Consider the following 20,914-nt stretch of genomic DNA (forward strand, 5'->3'; position numbering starts at 1 on the left):
GAGGGAGGGGGGCAGATACCCCCACCCCCAGCAGAATTGGGTAGTTAAAAATCTGAAACTAGATTTCAACAAGACCGACAGAAGAGGCTATGTACAGAACCGGGGTGTACTCAGTCCTAAGGGAGGGGGGCGGATTCCTCTCCGGGACCCAAGGGGCGGCGGGGGGCCGGGCCTGGGCCGCGCTTCCCAGAGGGGCGCCCGCCGCTCGCCCGAGTGGCCGCCAGGGGGCGCCCGTCCGCCCGCCCTCCGCCCCCTCCGCCCCTCACCCCGTCCCCCAGCCCGCGCCGCGCCAGCCCGGGGGCGGCGTGAGTCAGGGGCGGCCCGGCGGCGGCTGCCGCTCGCACCTGGGCGGGAGGAGAGCAGGGCAGGAGCCACCCGGCCCGCCCTGCCCTCTGGCCCCGGGGAGGGAGCGGCGGGAACAAGACATTCCCTGCCCGGGGACGCGGGAGGGGAGGGCAGGGACAGGGCGGGGAGCCGAGCGGAGCGGGCCCCTCCCGCTGCCCCCAGGGGCGGGCGAGCCGCTCAGGCCACCCCGCCCCCTCTCCGTCAGGACCCCGTGACTCAGCGCTCGGAGCCCGGCGGGGGGTGGGGAGGGGTGAGGTGGGGGGGGCGAGGAGGGCTCCTTCCTGCGGGCCCAGTCCCCCAGGCTTTCCAGCTTCTCCCTCGCCTTCCCCCACCTACCCTTCCTTCACCGGTCCCCTTTGCATAATTCACTGCCAGGAAAAGAGAACAGAAACCAGGAAGGAGGGGTCTCGGAAGGGAAGGGAGGGGCGGCCCTTCACCCCCGACACAGCCAAAACCCCTGGGGGCGTGGGGGCGGGGTGAGGCTTTGGTCCCGAACCCCCCAACCCCTAGAAACCCGCATAGCCGAAGAGGGACACCACAAGTCAGAAATACATTATTGCTTCTACTCCCCAGGAGCAGTCGGGTACAGGGACCCCACCTTGACGATAGAGCTGTAAATAGGTACTATCCCGTATCACTCCTCGGGAGATCACCCCAATCTGGGGGGCCTGACCCCACAACCTTCGCAGCTTGGAACTGGAATGAGGGCTCTGGGGGGAAGGGGTGGATTTCTGAGGCCAGGGAGGCCCAGCGCCCTGACCACAGCTCTGTGTGTCCCGCATGCTCCCACTGCTTGGCATGGGCGCCTCACTGCTCCAGCCGGGCCGCTCTGCCCTCTTTAAGAGGACTCCATGGCCCCTTCAGCCTGAGGCGTACTGGGTGCCCCCTCCTCTTCCTCCTCATCAGGGTGCCCCAGGGTGGAGACAGGGGGCCCAGTCGGAGCTGACTGCTCCCAGAATCGAGCCAGAGAGAGGCGGAAGGTGTCCAAGTGGCCATTGGAGAGGTCGAGGCCAGCAGGGGAGGGGGCGGTGGCAGAGGGCGGCGGGTAGTGGGGTGGCGCATCGTCCTTGCGGCGCCTCCGGGTGCGCACCTCCAGGCAGTTCTGGCCCTTGAGGTGGCGCTGCAGGTGGTCCTCCTTGGCGAAAGCCTTGTGGCACAGGTGGCACTCATAGGGCCGGTCCCCCGTGTGCAGGTGCATGTGGTTCTTGAGGTCATAGCTGTGCAGGAAGCGGGCTGGGCAGTGCGGGCACGAGTAGGGGCGCTCTCCCGTGTGCTTCCGCATGTGGATCTTCAGCTTGTCATTCCTGGCCGGTGGCCGGGGTAGGGGGAAGGGCAAGGGAGCAAGTCAGGATGGGACCACCCCACTCACTTTACTGGCCAGGTTCCCAGGTCTTGTCCCACTCCTGCTGCTCCCCCACCCCTGCCCATTTGTTCACCTCTTACTGCAGGATGCCCTGGTTGACTTCCCCAGCCTCCGTTGGCAGGGCCACCCTCTCCTCTGCCTCCAATACTGAAGTTTTCGTGCGCCAAACCCACCTCCCTTGCCTCTTTCTCCCAGACTCCCAATTTTGGTGTCTCTGGTCACTCTGGTGACCCCTGGGCACCCCAGGCCTTCCAAGACCACCTGCTTCCCCAGCTCGGGTCTCATAAGTCCTCTCTCCCTCCCGACCAACCTGGTCCCCTCTTGGCCCCTTCTCCCCTGGTGCTCACCGGGTGAAGCGGACACCGCACACTTCACAGGCGAAGGGCTTCTCCCCCGTGTGGGTCCTCATGTGGCGTGGCAGCTTCCCTGCCCCATGGATGATCTTGTGGCAGACTGGACACTCCTGGGGCATCTGGGAGCGGCGTTTGCGCACCAGCTTGTCCTGGCCGTCTAGGCCCGGTGCCAGGGCGTCCTGGTGCAGTGAGCTTAGGTAGGCCATTAGGTCAGGATCGATGGCATCCTCATCTGAGCCCAGCTCCTCGGGGGACAGCGGGGTCCCACCTCCCTGTGCCATCCCATAGGCAGAAGGGTACACCAGCTCCTCTTCTTCTTCCTCACCCTCATAGGCCTCGTAAGTCAGGGGCCCCTCCGGGGGGGAAGCAGTCCCTGCTGGGGGGCTGTAGCTCTCCCCCAGCCCGCTGCCCGTGTTGCTGCCCACTCTGCCGGCCACCTCGTCCTCCTCGTAGGTCAGGGGGTGGGGGGCGGGCACGGTGGGGGCTTCGGGCACTAAGTGGTTTGCCCGGGCCCCCTTGGTCTGCAGGAAAGCTTTCCGGGGCTTGCGGCTGCGGCGGGCCACTGGCCGGGGCAGGGGCGGGGGCGGGGGCGGGAGGGGGACCTGCGGTGGGCTGTCTTCACCGTTGGGCACCCCAGAGGCTGAGGCTGTGGCCGTGGCGAAGGCCTCCAGGTACTGGCGGGCTCGCTCGCAGTCGTCCTCATCAGGGCTGGGAGCTTCTAGCCCACTGCCCTGCAGGATCTCCATGCAGGCTGCGATCACACACGGGATCTCCAGCAGCCGTGCGGCCTGCAGCACCGCGGGCATGTTGGCGCTGCTGGTGGTCAGCGTGGCCGTGTAGGCAAACTCGAGCAGGGCACCCAGCGCCTCCGGCCCCACAAAGTCCAGCTCGCACACGCCAGTGCCTGCTCCCCCAGCGGCTGTACCGCCGCCCCCAGCCCCCATGAGGGCTCCGCCACCGCCCTCAGTGAAGAGCTTCTTGAAGTAGTGGCTGCAGGCGGCCAGCACAGCACGGTGGGTGCGGTATTCAAGGCCCTGCGTCCGGATGGTGAGGTCGCAGAGGTGGCCCAGCTGGCGCTGTTCATTGAGGCAGCTCAGGAGCTCACTGCTGTGGTCTGGGAACGGGATCCCGATTAGGTCGTCCTCGGGGCTCCCCATCTTTTCCTGCAGGGTGGAGGGGGGAAGAGATTAAGAGCTCCCAGGAAGGAGCCCTGGTGTTGGCCAACGCTTACTGACAGTCTTCTACGCTTACTGACAGTCTTCTACGTGCTTTGCAGCCAGGTTACCTTCCACAACCCTCCGAGAGACTGGTTAACATCCATTCCACAGACAGAGGTGCAGACAGAGGAAAGTTAAGTGCTGAACAGTGCTCAAACCTAGACCCCAGACCCTGGTCTCTGGGTCCCGGGCCCAGAGGCTGTTTCCCACTGTGGTCCTGCCTGCCTCTGCGCTGGGAAGGCCCCCAGGGAGCTGAGCCTTTGCTAGAGACCCACTCCCCATGCCTTTGGAGGGAGCATTGGGCAGGGAGGTGGGTACCAGGGTCCTGACCCAGGCTTCCTGAGGTGGCTGAAGGCCTCGGGGCTCAATTGTCTGTGAGTAGGGTGACAGTCCATGCTGGAGCCTCCCCACAGCCAGAGAGGCCAAGGACGAGCTGGGATTCACACTGGACCTAGGTCTGCTCCAGGCATGGGCCAGGTACTTTCACTGTAGGGTCTGGTGCTCTGTAAGAGGCTATGCAGACTCACCAGGCAGCTTCCCAGAGCTTCACCTTCACCCTCCTCCTTCTCCCCTCCCCCACCTACTAAAAGTTCATCTCCCCTTTTAGATTCCACCCCCCCCCCAGGCCAAAAGGGAAACACAGCTCCCAGCATCTCTCCCCCCCACATCCTCCCCTCCCCCAGGGGGCCAAGGAGCAGCCACCCTTTGCTGGGGTGTCGCTGGCTGGCTCGGGTGCTTCCTGCCCCGCACAGATAAGCATCATCCCCGCCCCATCCCCCACTGCCAATAGGCCCAGCTCCAGTTCCAGCCCTCCCCACTACAGTTACCACCACCAGCTCTCCCTCCCCATTCTTGGCTAGTGGGGAGAGCACCCCCCCTTGCACTCACTGGCCCCTCCAAACAGCACCCCCTAGGCTGGTAGAGTGAGGAGGTCTGCTTGAGTCCCAGGTCTGCTGCTATCTTGCTGAATGACCTTGAGCCAGTCCCTTCTGTCTGTGCAAGGGTCTCCTCAGCTGTACAAGGCGTTGGATGGAAGTGGAAGTCCCAAGAGCTTAGCCCCTCAGCCCTAACATTGTGTGGGTGGGTCTGGAGCCAGTGGAGACAGAGCAGGGTGGGCAAGAGCTGGGCTCTGGAGCCAGCCAGGCTCAACTTTGAGCCCGCACTCCCTGTGACTTCAAACATACCATCTCATCTCTGAGCCTCGTTCCCGGTCTACAGCACCTGGTCTACAGCACGGGATAATCCCACGGCTGTGGTGACGGTGAATGAGAGCATGTGGGGCACAAGGGCTGACATGCAGTAGGGGCCCAATAAACATTCTGGCCTTGGGAGGGAGAGACAAGGCCTCGCCCAGGGGCAGATTCCACAGCAGCGCAGATGGCCTCTACTGGGAACCTGCTTTGGGACAGCTGGGTCTCCCTCCCTCAAATCACCCCAGAGTCAGCTTACTACTGGCTAAGCGACCTTGGATAAGTCACTTCCTTACCCCAGGAGGCCACCTTCCTCCTCTGTAATATTAAAGGCTGATCTACATGGGTCCTTAGGGAGAGTCCCACTGACCCTGGTCAGTGTCTTTGACACTCCCCAAAACTGCTCAGCCCTGAGGGGAAAAGGTTTTTTTCAGGGAGCTGGAGGAGTCAAGGGCCACAGCTTTCGTCTTTGAAGTACAAGAATGGCATTGTCTCTGCCTGCCTCCAAGCCAGTCACCTTCAGTGGGACATGGGGGCTCCTGCTGGGTGTGTGGGGGGAGGGGACTAGGGAGCAGCACCCACATGTCTCCCTTTTCCTGACAGGTGCCCCCAGGTGCTCCCAGCACCACCGCTTGCTCCCACCTGCAGTCCCCATATCGCTTCTCTCCCAGGAATGATCCCAGTTCCCTTTGGCTCTCCTGCCCGCACTTTACAAACAGAACAAGTGGCCAAAGGCCCAGGTCTTGGGAGCAAACAAAAACCGGGTGGGCAGCAGCAGTGGGCACCCTCCTGGGCCAAGGCAGGTCCTGGCCCTCCCTAAGGGGATGGGTGGGGCCGTCCTCACTGTCCATTGGCCTGGAGCTGGGCACCCACAGGCACGTGGCTTGCCCCATCCCTCTCCCTCCTTCCCTCCCCACCCATTCCTGCTGCTAAGCCCGCCTCCTTTCTCCCACCCCAGGGCTGGTCTCCGCGGCAACTTGGTGTGGCAGGGTGCTGATTGGCTGACCTGGCTGTCAGGTCACAGGCTCAGGCTGGTTCACCACGCAACTCACACAGGGCTTGGGCAAGGGTGGGTGTTTAACCCCTTAGGCCCAACTCCAGTGCCCATGGCCACGAGGTAGCAAGGAAGGAGGGGAGAAGCACAGGACACACGTAGGAAGGAGAGGTGTTTGTGAGGTTCTCTAGCTTCTGGGAAACTCCCCCAACTCTTACCCAGGGCTCCGGCGCCCATGCCAACTTAGGTGCTGTCTGGAAATGATGCTGGTGCCAACCAGGCCAAGGGGGCACTCCTCCTGGTCCCATCATCTGGGGGTGGGGTGGGGCACCAGTGCCAGGATGCCCACCCCACTTTGGGCACCCTTCCCACATCTGCATCCCAGAGTGCCCAGCTCCCTGACGCCCCATGAGGGCGGCCCATCCCCACCCAGCCTGGCATGCCCCCTCTTGCTAAGGCCTTGTGGGCATGGGTGTGTGTGGTGGTTGGGGGGGCAGCTTGTGCCAGGGAACCAGGCAAGGTCTGTTTGGTCTGTTTGCCTGGTAGGGGGAAGAACTGGGGGCCCCGCCCCATCGCTCCCCCTTTCCTGCCACCCCCCCAGGCTCCCCTCACTGTCAGGCCTGCTAGACCGGCCAAGCAGGTGGGCAGCTCTCTTGAAACTGGGCCCTGAGTCAAGCCTGCCCCATCTTTGGTGGGGGGAAGACTTAGGGGTGAGAAAGGTAGGAGGGGGGCCAAGGTGGGAACTCCTATGGTGTACCTCAGTGCCCTAGGGCACCTGCCAGGGTGTGTCCAGCACTGTGAAGCGCACTGGGCCTGACTTGGAAAGGAAGGGTCTGGAGCTCTTTCCAGGGGCTGACCTCAGGCAGTGTCCAGTGAGGGCTGGGGGCACCAGCACCCCAGGTGCAGAGGCTTCAAGCAGCTGGAGAGCAGGGACACAGCCCCCAAGGGGCAGATGAGTGAGGCTGGCCCCCCTTCCCCACACCCTGGGGATTAGGGGAGTGAGGCTTAGTGTGGGGGGCAGCGGGCGGAACCAGGATTAGCGGCAGAGAAAATAGATATGGGGCTGAGATGCAGGCACACAGACCCCCCCCCAATCCACCAAGGGCTTCTCCTTCTCCAGGTGCAGCAGCTCTCTGGAGGGAGGGTGAGGTCTGGCTGTGACATCCTCCTCCAGGGTGATGGAGGCCCGGGGCATGGCCTGGTGCCCACCCCCCACCTTGGCTAGCTACCCCTCCCTCTTACTTCTTTCTCCTTTCTGCCCCCCACCCCCACCCCAACTCCAGCCTCAGGTTCTCTTCCTGTTTTTTTGGAGCTAAGTTTGCACGCAGCCAGGGTTTTGGCCTGTGGCTGGACCAGGGGGTGGGGAAGTAGGGCAGCCGGTCCAAAGTCCTCAGGGACCCAGGAATCCTAGCTCCTCAGCTTCTCCTACCCTTCCCAGGGCCCCTGGAGCCCAGGGGCTGGGGCCATCTGGACTACCCAGTTGGGAAGGCCGGACGAGGGGCTGACGGAGTCCCCTGGAGGACTACATGGGTGGGCATGGAAGGCGGGCATGGAAGGCGAAGCCCCCTGGCCAAAGATGTAGGGCCTGGACACACCCTCTATCTGCACCCCAGCCCCTCCCGGCACCCCAGCCCCTCTGGGCCAGTGCGTGGCCTACCCATCCCCCACACACCGCTTCCCCCTCCTAACCTCACCACCCCCAGCACTCACACTTCCTGGGGGCCAGGCGGGGAAGGGAGACCGCAAGCCACGAAGGGGGAAGGAGGCCAGGGGAGTTGGCTGCTTCCCGGTGCTGTGGGGGTTAAGCCTCTCCTCCCTGAAAATCCCCAATTCCTGGTGCTCCTCAGTGCTCTCCAGTGCTCCCCAAGATGAAGGAGATCTCAGTGCCCCTGCATGTTTCCTCTCCCTGACACCCGCCCTCAAGTGGCCAGTGGGCCACACTGGGGTGGGGGGAGGTAGTAGAGGAGGGCATGGGCCACTTTCCTTCCCCAGCCTTACCCCTTGGGGACTCTTGCCCACAGTCCCCCCATTCCTTGACCTCCTATCCCTGTCCCCTCTCCGCCAGACATCATATGCTTCCCTTCCTTCAGCCTCGGCCAGCCTCCAGCCTCTGGCCTCCGCTCTAGGAGTCTGTGGCTCATGGCCCCCAGGAGCCACCTCGCCCTCTCCTTTCTTTTTCTTCAGGTCTAGACTCCAGCCTCTCCCGCTTTCTCCATTCCACCCTGCTCCGAGCATCCCTTCCCTTCTCCCCAGGCGGGTGGGCAGGCAGGCAGGCAGAGAGGCCCAAGGAATCAGATCAAGGAGCCAGGCCTGCCTTTCAAGCCCTGGTCTTGCCATGGGATGGCCACATTCAGCACACCCAGGCCACCCTTCTGGAAGAAGCACAGGATCAAAATTTGGGGGCCAGCTGGGGAGGATGGGTGGCGGGGGTGGGGGCAGTGCGGAGAGAGCGGATGTGGGGTGGGGTGGGGGGACAACCCAGGCCTCTCTGCCTGTCAGAATTTCCAGCCCTGGAGCTGCTGGGCTTTCCCCAGAGGGCACCCACCCTGGGCCAGGCGACAACGCACCTGGACAGACCCTGGACATTAGGGCTCCCAGCGGGATCTGCCTGGGCAGTGCCGGCTTCCCGTAGGCCAGAAGAGCCGGCACAAGGTGCCAGGGTCTGCCCGGTGCCCACCCCCTCCCCCCAGCCTAGCGTCTCAGGCTGGGTAACCGAGCTGGCTGGTAACCCCACACCCGCCAAGCCGCGGACAGAAACCTGAGCCCCCCAGCCCCAGAGGACACCCCAGCCCGATCCCCAGAGCCCGGCTCCCTGCCAGCCTGTCCAGCCTCCTGTCCTGGCCCAGCAATCCCTCAGCTCCTGTCAGCTCCTTCTGCTCCCCTGCCCTCTGGGTCCCCTGAGTCCTGAAGCTTCCACACACTCCAGCTCTCCGGACCCTCAGCTCCCTAAACCTTCCCCGGGGGGAAGCTTGGACACCCTCTTCCCGGCTTGTTTTGCAGTCCCTCTCTGACCCTTGGCCAATGCTAGGCCTCCAAGCCTCCCCTGAGGCCTGTTCTCCCAAGGCAGAGCAGGGCCTACTCACCTGAACGCGGAGGGGCCTTGCCGGCAACTCCTCTTGGCCCCTGGGGGGAGCAGGTTGGGAGGGTGGGGGAGGGCGGGCTGGGGGGGGGGAGGTGGGGTGGCTGTTCCCCGCTCCAGCTCCCTCCTTCAAAGGGGCCGCCCACGACCTGGCCCAGCCCCTCCCCCCTTCAGCCTTAACCCTCTGGGTGCTGTCCCCCTCCCCCAAGCTGGGAGGGAGGGGTTACCAGAGGGCTGGCAGCGTGGGAGAGGGCCTAAAGTTTTGCCTGTGGTGCCCGAAGCCCTAGCTGTACCCACCCCCGCTCGTCCTCACTCAGTCCTGAAAGGGGAAAAAGGTGAGCGTAGGCAAGGTAGGAGCTGGGACAGTCCAGGAGGACAGAGGTGAGGAGGAGCTACGGGAGAGGCTGCTGGAGGTGGGACCAGGAGAAGGAAGAAGGGAGGGGAGGGGACAGGAGGTGGCCATGGCCAGAAGAGGGAGGAGGGGAGCCCTTGGACAGTCAGTGCCAGGGGTGACAGGTGCCCAGGCCCCGGCCCCCAGGAGCACACGGCACTACAGGGGGCCACAGGGAGGCCCTTCAGGCTCCTGTGGGCCCCCGAGACCCCTGGGAGCTGACCAAATCCTCCCCACCCTGTACTGGGCTGGGGCCCTCAGGGGCTGGGCAAGGCAGCACCCCGCCCTCCCCATGCCTCACCCCAAACCCACTCACATACCACAGTTCCTTGCCCGGGCGCCAGCCCCTGCCAACCAGGCCAGGGGGCAGCCCTTGTGCCAGCCCCCAATGGCCAGGGGGATCAAGGGGATGGAGCTGGCCCGAGGGGGGTGGACAGATGGGGGGGAGCTGTGGGCACGGAAAGAGGAAGGAGCCAGGAGGGGGCATTTGCTGGGAAGCCTGGCCCCACCCCTTGCGCAAGCTGCTGCCACCCTGGCCGGTTGGGTGGGACCCGCCTGGGCCTGAGGGGCAACTCAGGAGGGCTCTGAGCCCAGAGATGGGTGGGCCATGAAGTTCCACTGAAACACCTCCTAGGGTCTCTTATTCCTGGAATGAGAGGTGCCCAATGTGCCCTAGACACGAGGCCAGTCCAAGTCCTCCTGGGTTGAGGAGGACCACTGAAATGCCCCCTAAAACATCTCCTCCCCTTTCCCCCCAACAGCTGCTGGCTCTACGCCGCTGGCCTGCTGCCCCTCACCAGCTCCCGGCCCGGTTGGCACCTACCCACCAGGATGCTGGCAGTCCTGCCCTCCTCTCCCTCCTACCCTCCTGCTCCCAGCGCCCCATGCCAACTGTCGGCCTGGGGTGGGGGAGGGTTACCCCTGTGTCATGGTGCCAGTCAGGCGGGTCCAGTCCCCCAGGTCCTACAGAGAAGGCCCAAGACACTGTTCTGAGCCATCTCCTCAGGAGGCTGCACACAAGTCAGGGCCTATACAGAGAGCCCAGAAGACGATGGCCAGCCCAGCAATCACTTACTGAAAGCTCCATTCCCCAAGGTGGGTGCCAGCCTCCTAGCATTCCCTCTGCCTCAGCATTTGCTTGGGCACCAAAGTCCCCATGATTCCTGAAAGCCCTGGTGCCTGCAGCCTGTGAGGGCCTGGGGTGGGGCTGCTCTCTGCCCTTTGATCGCCATAAAGGCAGGGAACCAGCCTAGAGGGCAGGGAAGGGGTTCATGGGGCCCCTCCATTTTACTCCTGCCAGGGGCAGCAGGGTAGGGTGGGGGCATCTCTTGGGTGGGGCTCTAAGGTAAGAATGGTAGCATGTCCTAGCAGAGGAGAAGGAGGCGGGTGGGCATGAGTACCTGGTGTCGTGTGGACATAGGATGGTGAGAACAAGGTGGGGGCTGGGGTGAGATGCAGAAGGTACCCATGTCCCAATTCATCCAATCCCATCCAGCAATGTTTCCAGACTTAACCCTATTGAGAGAGCAAGGAGGACTACAACTCCCAGTATGCACCACAATTGTTCTGCATGTACCCTGGGAGTTGTAGTTCCCAAGAGAAGTCCTGTGTTCTCCCTAGAGCCCTGCTGATGGGGTGGGGAGGGCAGAGCAGTAGTTTGTTCAGAAATCTCCAAGGCGACTGCGTTTAGAAGAGGTAAAAAGCTAAGAGGTCCGCGGTGGAAGGGGAGAGGACCCCTTCTCCCAGGCAAAGGGGAGGAAAGGAGGAAGGAAGGAGGAGAGGATGTCTGTTGAAAGGGGCATATGGGTGGGGAGGGGTGTAGGGGGGTGGAAACAGGAAGGAAACTGAAGCCAGAGACATGAGGTCGAAAGCAAAGGCCTGGTAGAGCCGTACTCTGAAGCCTGGCAGGGACTGGGAAGGCATAAGAGGAATTAGGGATGCCAACTGGTGGCAGATCAGTGCGTTTGTTGGGGTCCCGGGGCCCCTTCGGCCCCTGGATCTGGCACAGGTACTTGCTGGCTTGGTTCTGGGACGCTAGCAGGCAGAGGAAGAGGTGGTAGGGAGAGGTCAGGCCAGGCCTAGTGGGCCACGTGCTGGAGGGAGGTAGGCAGGGGTTAGGCCCAGGTGTGAGGTCAAGGAATTATGCCCACAGAGGAGGGTGCTACCTTCAGGGCCAAGGCCATGGCATCTGGAGGCCTCAGCGAAGACAGGGTGACATTGCCACAGCCACCAGCCTCCCGCCCAGCCCTACAGAGGGGCAGGGGTGCAGTGAAGAGGGCAGCCCTCTTTGGTCTCCTTGTGGAATGTGTTAAAGGTAGCTCTCCCTTGGCCAGGCAGCCTGTGAACATTAGAGGCGGCAACTCGGCAGCCCAGACAGCACTGAGTGCCTTTCCTTGGAGGGGGGTGGGGTGGGGTGTGTGGAGGTCAGAAGTGGGCAGAGGCTGTGTTTTGAGGCAACTTTCCCTAGGCTTCCCAAGGCTCTGAGACAGATGCTTACAGGCCCCAACTGAGACTCCTGCCAAGACCTGAGTATGACTGGGTGTGCTTGGAGGGGGTGGGGGTCTTCCTCGCCCCTCCAAAGCCCTTGATAGTGGACGACAGTCGCTCTAACCCCTTCCCCCCAGCCCCCCAGGCCCGCCTTGGCGCTTGGCCGCCTGTGCGTTGGCAGGACTGGGGGTGGGGGGGCAGCAAGGCAACTTCAAACTGTCCGGGCAAAACGTCAAGTTTACTCACGAGTTTACTCAGCAGAAGGAGGGGGGAAGAGGCTCGAGAGGGCACACCCCATGCCAGGGTCCTATCCGTCTCCTGTCCCCACCTTCCTACCCCCATTCTCCTCTTCAGCCCTGGGCCAAAACAGCCATAGGCCCCAAGGCTTGGTGGCAGGAGAGTCTCAACTCTCAGAAGGTCACGGAACCAAGTAGGCCAGAGGCAGGAAGCCCCGAAGCAGAATCAGAGGCTCCTGTCAGAGGGCAGTGCTCTGTCCGGAGCCCATTGACTGCCCATCTTAGGGCCTTGGCCTTGGACTAGAACTGGGTCTCTCGGCCACCAAGAAGGGGGCAGTACCAAGCCAGACTTACTGCATTTGAGTGGTCCCCTGGGCAGTGACTTCTGACCCCAGATGACCAGTCATAGGCAGTGCCCCAGGCAGCACAGTGCCATCTGGGAGGCCATAGGATCAGGGGCTCGTTCTCTCAGCCTTGGCTGGGAATGGGGGGCCAGCACCCTATCTGACCTACTTCCCTTTCCTCCCCACCTGCTTTCATTCTCTGCTGCTCTCCCCCAGCCAGCCTTCACTGTCCCCACCCCAGAGGCGCTCCACCCCCCATGCCCGCTGGCCCCCTCCCCCACCCTCCCCCAGGGTGCCAAGTGCAAGCACACAAAGGGCCCGATGGTGCATTGTTAGCCCAGCCCCCGCTGCCCGCCGCGCCCTCCCGGGGTCGGGCATGAGGCCAAGGAGGAGCTGGGGGCCCTGGGTGCCAGGGGGCACCACGGGGAAGGGGGAAGAGGTCAACACCTGTCTCCCAGCACTAGGGTCCATATCAGCCAGAGCTGTGTGGTGATGAGAGTGCCCTGGGAGAGCAGACCTCTGGCCTGACACCTGAGCCTGGTGGGCACTGCCTTCCTCCCTCCCCAGAGCCCCTCTGGAGGACAGTGACCCCTTTCTGACCCCTGTGCTAAGGCTAGGGGGTGTGGTACCCAAGGGAGGGGATAGTGCCTGGGGGTGCCAGCAGGCTGCATCGTGCCTGCAGCAACCATTAAACAGAAGCACGCTGGGGGAGCTGGGGTCCCGGGGGCCGGGGCCAGGACGCAGTGACAGAGATTTCTTCTTGTTTCATCAGCTACTCCGGGGGGAGCCCCCTGCCCTTCTCCCCAGTCACCACAGGCAAGGCGCAATGAGTGCTGCCCAGGCGCAGTCACAAATTTGGCCCTCCTGGGCCTTGCATGGCCCTCCAGGCGCCCACTCTCCCCCACAACCCAATGGCCACCCCATGCCAGCTCTGCTAGCAGTGCCAGGCAGGTACAGGGGTGACCAAACCAGTTGGTGTGTGGCGGGGGAGCAGGAGGCAACCCCATAATCCTCCAGGCCTCACCCTCCACAGCACAGACACCCTCAGGGAACAGTGAGTCCCCATCCTGGTTTAACCCCTCACTGCTGGGTCTGGCTCCCCCCCCCCCCACCCAGGAGCTACCTCCCTCCTCCAGGGATAAGTTGGGGGAAGGGGGAGTCGCTACGCTGACTCACTCCCATTCTCAGCTGCAACTAGGGGTCTGCAAGGCGTTGGGGCGGGGGTCAGTTCAAGAACGCCCTCCACCTGGCCCGGAAGCCAGGACAGCCTGCTGGTCTCCCCCTCTCCTCGGCACCCACTTCCGGTGTCCCAAACTAGGTCAGCAGCGCTCGTTTCCTGTGGGTCAGCTAGCACCCGCGCCTCTGCCCCTCCCCTGCTCCGGACCCAGGCTCCCCGCCCCCCCCAGGGCGCCCCGAGGTCTCACCACGTCTCAGCCGCCCTTTGATACGTGGGGGTTGTGCGGGGCGGGGGGCAGGGGACCCGCCCTCTCTCCAAACAGCAGCAGGGCCGGGGCGCCTGGGCAGGCACGTGTCCGGGCACAACCCGCTGCCCACGCCGCCCCCCCACTCCTGCCCCCCCCCCCCGCCCCGCTCTGGCCGGGACACGTCGCTCTCTTACTTGGGGTGGGGTGGGAGGAGAGAGCGAAGGCTGGGAATGGAAAGCAGCCCCCCCACCCCTTTGAATGGCAGCCCTGTGCCAGCGGCGCTCCCAGTAGCTTCCACGACTAAACAGTAGCGACCCCCACTCTGGAGGGGCAGGTGCGCGGGCGCCGGCGGGGGGGCGGGGGTGGTGGTGTAGAGGTCCTCCCGGCCCCTCGCCCTTGCTCCGGCCCCGGGAGGGTGGCGGCGGAACCCGCGCCCGCGAGAAGGGACCGGGACCGAGGGCGAGCCCCACTACTGGACACGGAGCGCGGCTCCGGAGGCGCAGGAAACCGAATAGTCCAGCCGGTAACTTCCCCCCCCACCCCGGGCCGCGGCGCCTCCTGCGCTCCCCCCGCCCCCCGCGCCCCTGGCCCAGGTCCAGCCCACCGCGCCAGGGGGCGCGGGGGAGGGCGCCTTGTCCCAGTTAGAGTCCGTCAGCGTTTCCATTCCCTCAGCCCGGGCGGATCGGGGGTCTCCCCGCAAGTCCCAAAGGAGACGGGGGAGCGCTCGGCGCCGCCTCACCCTCTCTCCATCCCGGAGCCGCCGGTCGGTCTGGTCCCAAAAGTGCAGAGAAAGTTTCTGGGGGCCCCTCCGCCCACCTTTCCTCGCACTTAAAATCGACTCCAAAGACGCGGGGTGCGGGGAAGGCGCCGGGAAGAGGAGTGGTGGGAGTCGGGTCTGCATGCGTGTGTGCGCGCGTGGGGGGGTCCCACTCACAGGACAGACGAAGGACACTGCAGTAGTCTCGCGTCCGGGGGACCCCGAGCCGGGGACAAAAGTAGGGTCCACTCACCTCTCCGCCTTCGGGTCCGCTGGCCGGAGCCGCTGAAGCACGGGGTGTGGAGAGAAGCGCGTCCCCCGCCGGCCCGGGGGCTTGGGGCCCTGCTCCGGTCCTAGTCAGAAGGCCGCGGTCAGTCGCTCGCCGCTCTCTGCTGGGGGGCTCCTCCTCCGCAGCCCTCGGCCTCCTCCTGCCGCCCGCCCCCCCCTCGGCCGCCGAGAGCCGTACATTCACCTGGCTCCCACCGCCCCCCCCTTAGGGCCCGCCTCACCTGTCCTGCTGTCTCACCTGTCCTCCCGCTGGCTTTCCCCCCATCCCTCCCCTCCCTCCCCCCGCCCCCTGCCACCCCCCAAACTCCCCCCCCAACCCTTAGCAACACCCTCTGTCACTTCCTGGTTTTTCACCCGCCCCCCAGGTCCCCCTCCCTCCGCCCAATAAGGATATAAACTTCAACCCCTCGGTCCAGCCAGTCCCTGCGGGGCGCAGATGGGTCCCTCCCTCCCCTGGCGCTCCCTTCCACTGAGCTTCTACTCTGCTCTCCCAGCCTTGGCCACCCTCCTCGTTTTCCCTCCTTCTCTCCTGCGCTCTCTTTCTCCCTCCACCTGCCGCGGTCCCTCTCCCCCTCCCTCTCCCTCTTTCTCCTCTAGCCCCTATCTCTAGCAGTCCACCTTAACTCGGGCTCCACCCCCGACCCCCATCCAGCCCTCCGCGGCGGCCCCGCCCCGCCCCCTGCGCTCCGCCGCCCTGCCCGCCCATTGGGCTGCGCACCCGCCCGTCTCAAGTGGGTCCCGCCCTGCGTTCCGCCAGGGAGGGGGCGGAGCCGAGGGGCTGGCCTGAAACCTGGAGGAGGGAAAGGGGGAGGGGCAGTGTCCGCAGTGGCCCGGGAACCCAGCGCCCCCATCGTGGGCTCTCGGTCTCCACGAGGGGCTTTTGTGCAGTCACCCAGTCGGGAGGGAAGGGTCTGAGAGGTTAAAGATAGGCCGGGTGGGGGTGAGGCGGGACTTAAGGGATTGAGGAAGGGGGGGTCCCGGGAGGGGCTATAATCAGGTCAGTGCCCCGGGAGGTAGGGGGAGGGGAGCCGCCAGGCCTTGGCTCCGGCTCCTACGCCCCTCCCCGACTCCGAGGGCGCGGGGGAGTGGGGGCTGCGGGCACTGTGCATCCCTCCCCACGCGTGACGGCGCCCCGCGGGGAGGGAGTGGCGCCCTGGGCCAGCAGCCTCTGCGCCCCAGCCGGTGCCCGCTGCGGCCTTGGCATTGTCGGAGGGGAGGGGCTGGGCCCGCAAAGGGGGAGGGGGAGGCGCGCTCGCGCGGTTGCTCCCCGCCTCCATTCCGCCTGCTCCCTAAGTGGAGAAACTGAGTCTCCGCGAAGAAGGGACCTCTGGACCGGGATTCATTCGGAGACCCCGGTGGCCAGGGGAGCCTGGGCGTTTCCAGATGTGTGTGGGGGGCGGGGTACGTCCTCGACGCCCCCGCCGGTGAAGAAGGCAGCCTGGGGGAACGCGTCCAGCAGTGGACTCGTCCAGCGGCGCCCGCCGCGCTCTGTACCCGGACGGCCCCTCCCACTGGTGTAAAACGGAGTCAAATCCTGCTACCGCGAGCCAGGTTCCGTTCCCCGCAGCCGGCCGGGCCGAACCGGGGCCGAACCGGGGCCGACTGGCTCCCGCTTCCCCAGCCCCCTCCGCGGGGGGCCTCCCTCCCTTTCCAGCAGGTGGCTCCGCGCGACACCAGCTCAACCTGTTGGACCACAATGGGCGGCGCCAGGGGGCCCTGGCCCTCACCCGGGCTGACCCGGGATCCCCGCGCAGGGGGAGGGGCGGAGTCCCGGGTCCTCCCTCCCTCTCCCGCCGTGACTCAGCCTCGGGGCCGCTACCCTGCGCCCCAGCCAGGGGCGGAAAGTGTGAGGCGCTCCTGAGGGCCCGGGCCAAGCCAAACAGCCCCCCACCTCAGACATTATCTCACTGGAGAATTAGGGGGGCTGTAGGAAGGAGGGGGTAGCAGCAGGCCTGGGGCGCTCCCGCTCGCAAAGTCCGCTCCAGGTTTTTCTATCGTCCCTGCTCCCCTTGGGCCCTGCGGCCGGTCACTGCTCCGGGTTTTCTTCTCGGCCCCGCCGGACTGTCTAGTCGCTGAGCGCCGGGAGCGGCGGGGTCCAGGCCAGGGTTTCTCCCTCCCTCTCCTGCCGTCGGGATCGCGCTGGCCTAGGGAAGAGTCGTGCTGGGGGATAGACGGCAGTGCCACGGAGAGGGGGCTGCTGCTCGGAGAAGGGGGCAAGGCCCAGGCAAAGGAGGGCGGGAAGGTGGCTCTGGCAGGGCAGAGCCTGGGTGTCCAGAGGCAGCCCAAGGGCGGACGCCTTGGCACCAGACCCTAGGTACGGAGAAACGAGGGGCGCCCCGGGCCTCTGGCCGCCCCGTCCACCCTCGCCTAGGGTCGTCTCCGGAGTCTTGCTGGACCCGGGCTGGACCTGCCAGCGGTGGGACCTAGAACCTCCTGTCTGTTCCTCCGCGACAGCCTGCCCCCGCTCCCGCCAGCACCCACGTTTCTCTTCTCGTCCATACAGCTTCCTTGCAGGCGCAGAAGTCGGAGGGGGGATCCCCGACTCGAAATTCCCGCCTTCCCTCTAGCTCCTGGCTCCTGGTTAGAGCCACTGAGACTGCAGCAGCCCAGAAAGCCCGACTGGGGGCTGCGCCCCCTTCCAGGAGCACTCCCCACCCCCTCACCCCGCCCCCAGCGGGGCCCCAGGGGGCCTGTTGCCACGCCCGCCCTGCCACCAGGCCGGGACTGGCACCGAGGTCTGCAGGGCAGGTGTGGGGCCTACAGGGGCCTCCCGGGGAGGGGGCGGGCATCCCAGATTCGCACATGCAGACCTAAATCTCAGGCGACCAGCCAGCCCTTAATTTTGAGGGGAACGTCACAGGAGATGGGTAAATCCCGGAAAGTGAGACGTGCTTGACGGTGCGAAGGATGCCAGCCCGGGCTGGGAGTTCATCCCTCCTCGCGAGGGCTGTGTACCTGGGGGCCGGGGGCGACGGCTCCGGTGACAGCCAGGTGTCGGACTGGCCACGTGCGCTCAGGGACAGCTGCAGGACAGTTAGGTGTTTGCAGAGCGCGCTTCTGGCGGAAGAAGGGCTGGGCTGTCTGGGCAGGGTCCTGAGTGAGTGGGTCTGGGGGCCTGTGTTGGAAGATGGGCGGGGGTTGCTGAACTAGAAGCCGAGCGTCAGCTTGCCCTGGGCGCCCACCTCTTCCCCGCTCCCCCCGCTGCCCCGGCTGCCTCCGCTTCCCTCGAAAAACCCGCCGCCCAGGAAACCGCTGGGGGCGCTCAGACCGCAGCACCCCCCCGGTCGCCGCCCCCCGGCGCCCCCACCGCGACCGCCCAACCCACCTGAAGGGGCCGTGGCTGCCAGGGTTGCCCCTCCCGCCGACTCCCCCCCACACCTGCGGGCGCACTATTTATAACCCAGCGCCTATTCCGGGCCTCTGGGCGGGAGCCGGCTGCGCCTCAGCGCTAATCGTCTCCGGGATCTCTGCGCCCCTCAGGGCCGGGGGAGATAAATTTAGCCTCAGGAAGCTCGGGGAACAATTTCCAAAACTCCACGTCCCGGAACAGGCGAAACAGAACCCCTGCGCCCTCGGCCTCGGAGGGGCGGCCAGCAGGCGGCGCAGGTGCCGCGGCCCCGCGAGCCGTGCGGAGAAGCCGGGGCTGGTGGAGGACGCGAGGGTCGGGGGGCGGCGGCTCCGGCCGGGAGGGGCCGGAAGGACGCGCAGGGCAGGCTGTACAAAGTCTTAGCTGGGAGTAACCGAGAAAGGGCTTGGGGACTTCTGCCCTTCGAAGGGGGAAATAACTGCTATGCAAACGAGATGCAAATAGGAACGCCAGGAAGCGCTGGTGCCCTTGGGGGTCTGCGCTCCCGCGTGGGTGAAACCACGCCGCACCCCTCCATCCCTCGGCTTCGGGGCGTTGCAGGGAAACGGGCCCCTACCAAGATCGTTAGTAAAATAGCTAGTTTAGTGCGCGCGGCTCACAGACCCTGTGGCCAGGACCCCTGTCCTCCACTTGCCTTTGGCACACCATGTCCGCCGGAATCCGCTGGGAATCCTGGCTGTCAGGCCGCTCCTCCCAGGGCTGTCGCGTTTAGGGGTCCTTTTCAGCTTCGCGGAGGCTCAGGCCCGGTTTTATCCCGCCCTTTCCCTACCTCCATGTGGCCACTAGAGGGCGCCCGGGCGCCCGGGGTAAGATCTTCCCTACCGCTCCCCTCTTCTGCCGCCCACGCCCTGCCCTGAGCTCCTGAGAGTGGTTTGGACACTCCAGACCTGAGCTTACCCTCGCTCTTTTTCCCTTGGAGAGGAGTGGGCAGGTGTAGAGCAGGAAACCATCTCCTCGCTTGTGTGGACGCCCACAGGAGCCGGGGAAAGCAAGTACAGGAGCTGTGGGGAAGTGAAGTGGAAGTGGGGGTCACCAGGTGGGTGCAGATCATGGCACTGGTCTTCTTCATGCATGGCCTTCCTGGCCCCATCTCCCAGGCACCGGTTCAGAAGAGGAAGGCTAGCCAGTGGAGAGAAACCCTGGACTTGAGATGAGGAAATCTAGGTTCACCGCCTGACCACCCCATTGCAGTGTGCCCTGGGCATGACCTTGGACGGGTCGCTTCTCACCTCTCTGGGCCCATTTTCAAGGTGGCAATGACTGACTGCCCTCGCCCTGCCGCCTTGCAGAGTGGGCCTGCGTAAGTCTGCAAGTGTGTTGTGGAGTGAGGAGGGCTCTCAGAGGGTGCACAAGCTTTTCGTTATTCTCCCACCCTCTCCTCAGCCTCTCCACCTTCAGGACTCTCTTGAAAGTTGACCCTGTATGTGGGCCACCTCATGTCACTCCCCTTTGCCCTCTTTCAACGTCCCAGGCCCCGCCCCCTTCCATCCACCACTGCCCGGGTGCTCTTTCCTGGACGTCCCCACCCCTGGCAAAGGCCCTTGGACTCAGGACCCTCAGACTCCAGGATCCACCTGCAGGTGCCATCCCAGCTGGTGGGTGTGGGGGCTAGAAAGGAAAAAGAGGCAGAAGGCCAGAGCTGGAATCAGGGTGGGGCTCACCAAGCAGGGTTCGGGCTACCAGGGGGAGGTAGGAGCTCCATATTCATGTGGGAAGGTGAATTATGTGCCTCCTCCACTGCTAACTGCTCTGGTTGCATTGAGGACTTTACCCCTTCCCACTGCTGTGCTCTGGGGGTTAGGTGGGCTCAAGGGACCAGGAAAGAGCACTGACTTGATTTTGTGGGGGCCTAAGGAGGGTGGCTAAGCTGCTGGGGTGAAAAATCACCTTGAGGTACACCTGGCTGGCTCAGTTGGTTGAGTGTCAGGTTTTTGGTTTTGGCTTGAGTCATGATCTTGGAGGTGTGAGGTCGAGCCTGTGTTGGGGATACTTGGGATTCTCTCACTCTGCCTACCCCCCCCCCACGCTTACGTGCATCCTCTCTCTCTCTCTCTCTCTCTCTCTCAAATAATCTTTTTTAAAATAAATGAAGGGATCCCTGGGTGGCGCAGCGGTTTGGCACCTGCCTTTGGCCCAGGGCGCGATCCTGGAGACCTGGGATCGAGTCCCACATCAGGCTCCCGGTGCATGGAGCCTGCTTCTCCCTCTGCCTGTGTCTCTGCCTCTCTCTCTCTCACTGTGTGCCTATCATAAATAAAAAAAAATAATAATAAATAAAAAATAAAATAAATGAAGAGTGGAGCACTGTGGAGTACTGTGCTACTGCCAGAAGGACGGGGGCAGGCTCCACGTGCACTGATAGGAATCCTGTATGGGCCATGCAGAGGGAGGGATATGGGGCTGTGTGGAGAGCGTGTTGTCAACTCACAGAGTACCAATGGGTGGGGGTGCCTGGCTGGCTCAGTTTGGGGAGTGTGTGACTCTCTCACTCTCTTTTTAAGCAGGCTCCACACCCAGCATGGAGCCCAATGCAGAGCTTGAACTCAGAACCTGAGATTGAGATCAAGAGTTGGATGCTTAATTGGGCCACCTAGATGCCCCAAGTGTGTGACTCTTGATCTTGGGATTGTGAGTTTGAGTCCCACACTGGATGTAGAGATTACTTAAAAAAATTTTTTTTTAAAGATTTTATTTATTTATTCATGAGAGACACAAAGAGAGAGAGAGGCAGAAACACAGGCAGAGGGAGAAGCAGGCTCCATGCAGCGAGCCTGATGTGGGACTTGATCCCAGGACTCCAGGATCATGCCCTGAGATGAAGGCAGATGCTTTAATCGTTGAGCCACCCAGGCATCCCCCACCCCGCAAAAAAAAGCTTAAAAAAAAAAAAAAAAAAAAAAGAATGTGTATGCATTCAGGCCAGCCACTTCTCTCCACCACTATAGTTAAGACACCGGCTCTGAGCCCCTGACATGTTGGCCTCCTGATGGGGCTCTCCTGTCCTACCCTTGCTCCTTAACGTCTGTTCTCAACACAGTAGCCAGTGTGAACACCTTGCAGTGGCGTTTTCATTTCACTT

The 20,914-nt window shown here is 64.0% G+C and overlaps 1 protein-coding gene across 3 annotated transcripts; it reads right to left on the reverse strand.

Annotated features, from left to right (window-relative positions):
- Positions 1-887: 887 nt before the first annotated feature.
- On the reverse strand, positions 888-14,759 carry ZBTB7B (zinc finger and BTB domain containing 7B). Of its 3 annotated transcripts, none has more exons than XM_038543183.1 (4): positions 14,707-14,759; positions 14,434-14,533; positions 2,056-3,224; positions 888-1,649 (listed from the first exon to the last, which is right to left on the reverse strand). In XM_038543183.1, the coding sequence occupies exons 3-4, from the start codon at positions 3,216-3,218 to the stop codon at positions 1,184-1,186; spliced, it is 1,629 nt and encodes a 542-aa protein (XP_038399111.1). In that variant the 5' UTR covers positions 3,219-3,224; positions 14,434-14,533; positions 14,707-14,759; the 3' UTR covers positions 888-1,183. The 3 variants fall into 3 exon arrangements, with proteins under 3 accessions (XP_038399111.1, XP_038399109.1, XP_038399110.1); XM_038543181.1 differs by having other exon boundaries at positions 14,690-14,751; XM_038543182.1 differs by lacking the exons at positions 14,434-14,533; positions 14,707-14,759 and adding an exon at positions 8,546-8,607.
- Positions 14,760-20,914: the final 6,155 nt, after the last annotated feature.

The sequence above is a fragment of the Canis lupus genome, chromosome 7 (genome assembly GCF_011100685.1).
Source record: "Canis lupus familiaris isolate Mischka breed German Shepherd chromosome 7, alternate assembly UU_Cfam_GSD_1.0, whole genome shotgun sequence".
In the NCBI taxonomy this organism is placed as follows: domain Eukaryota; kingdom Metazoa; phylum Chordata; class Mammalia; order Carnivora; family Canidae; genus Canis; species Canis lupus.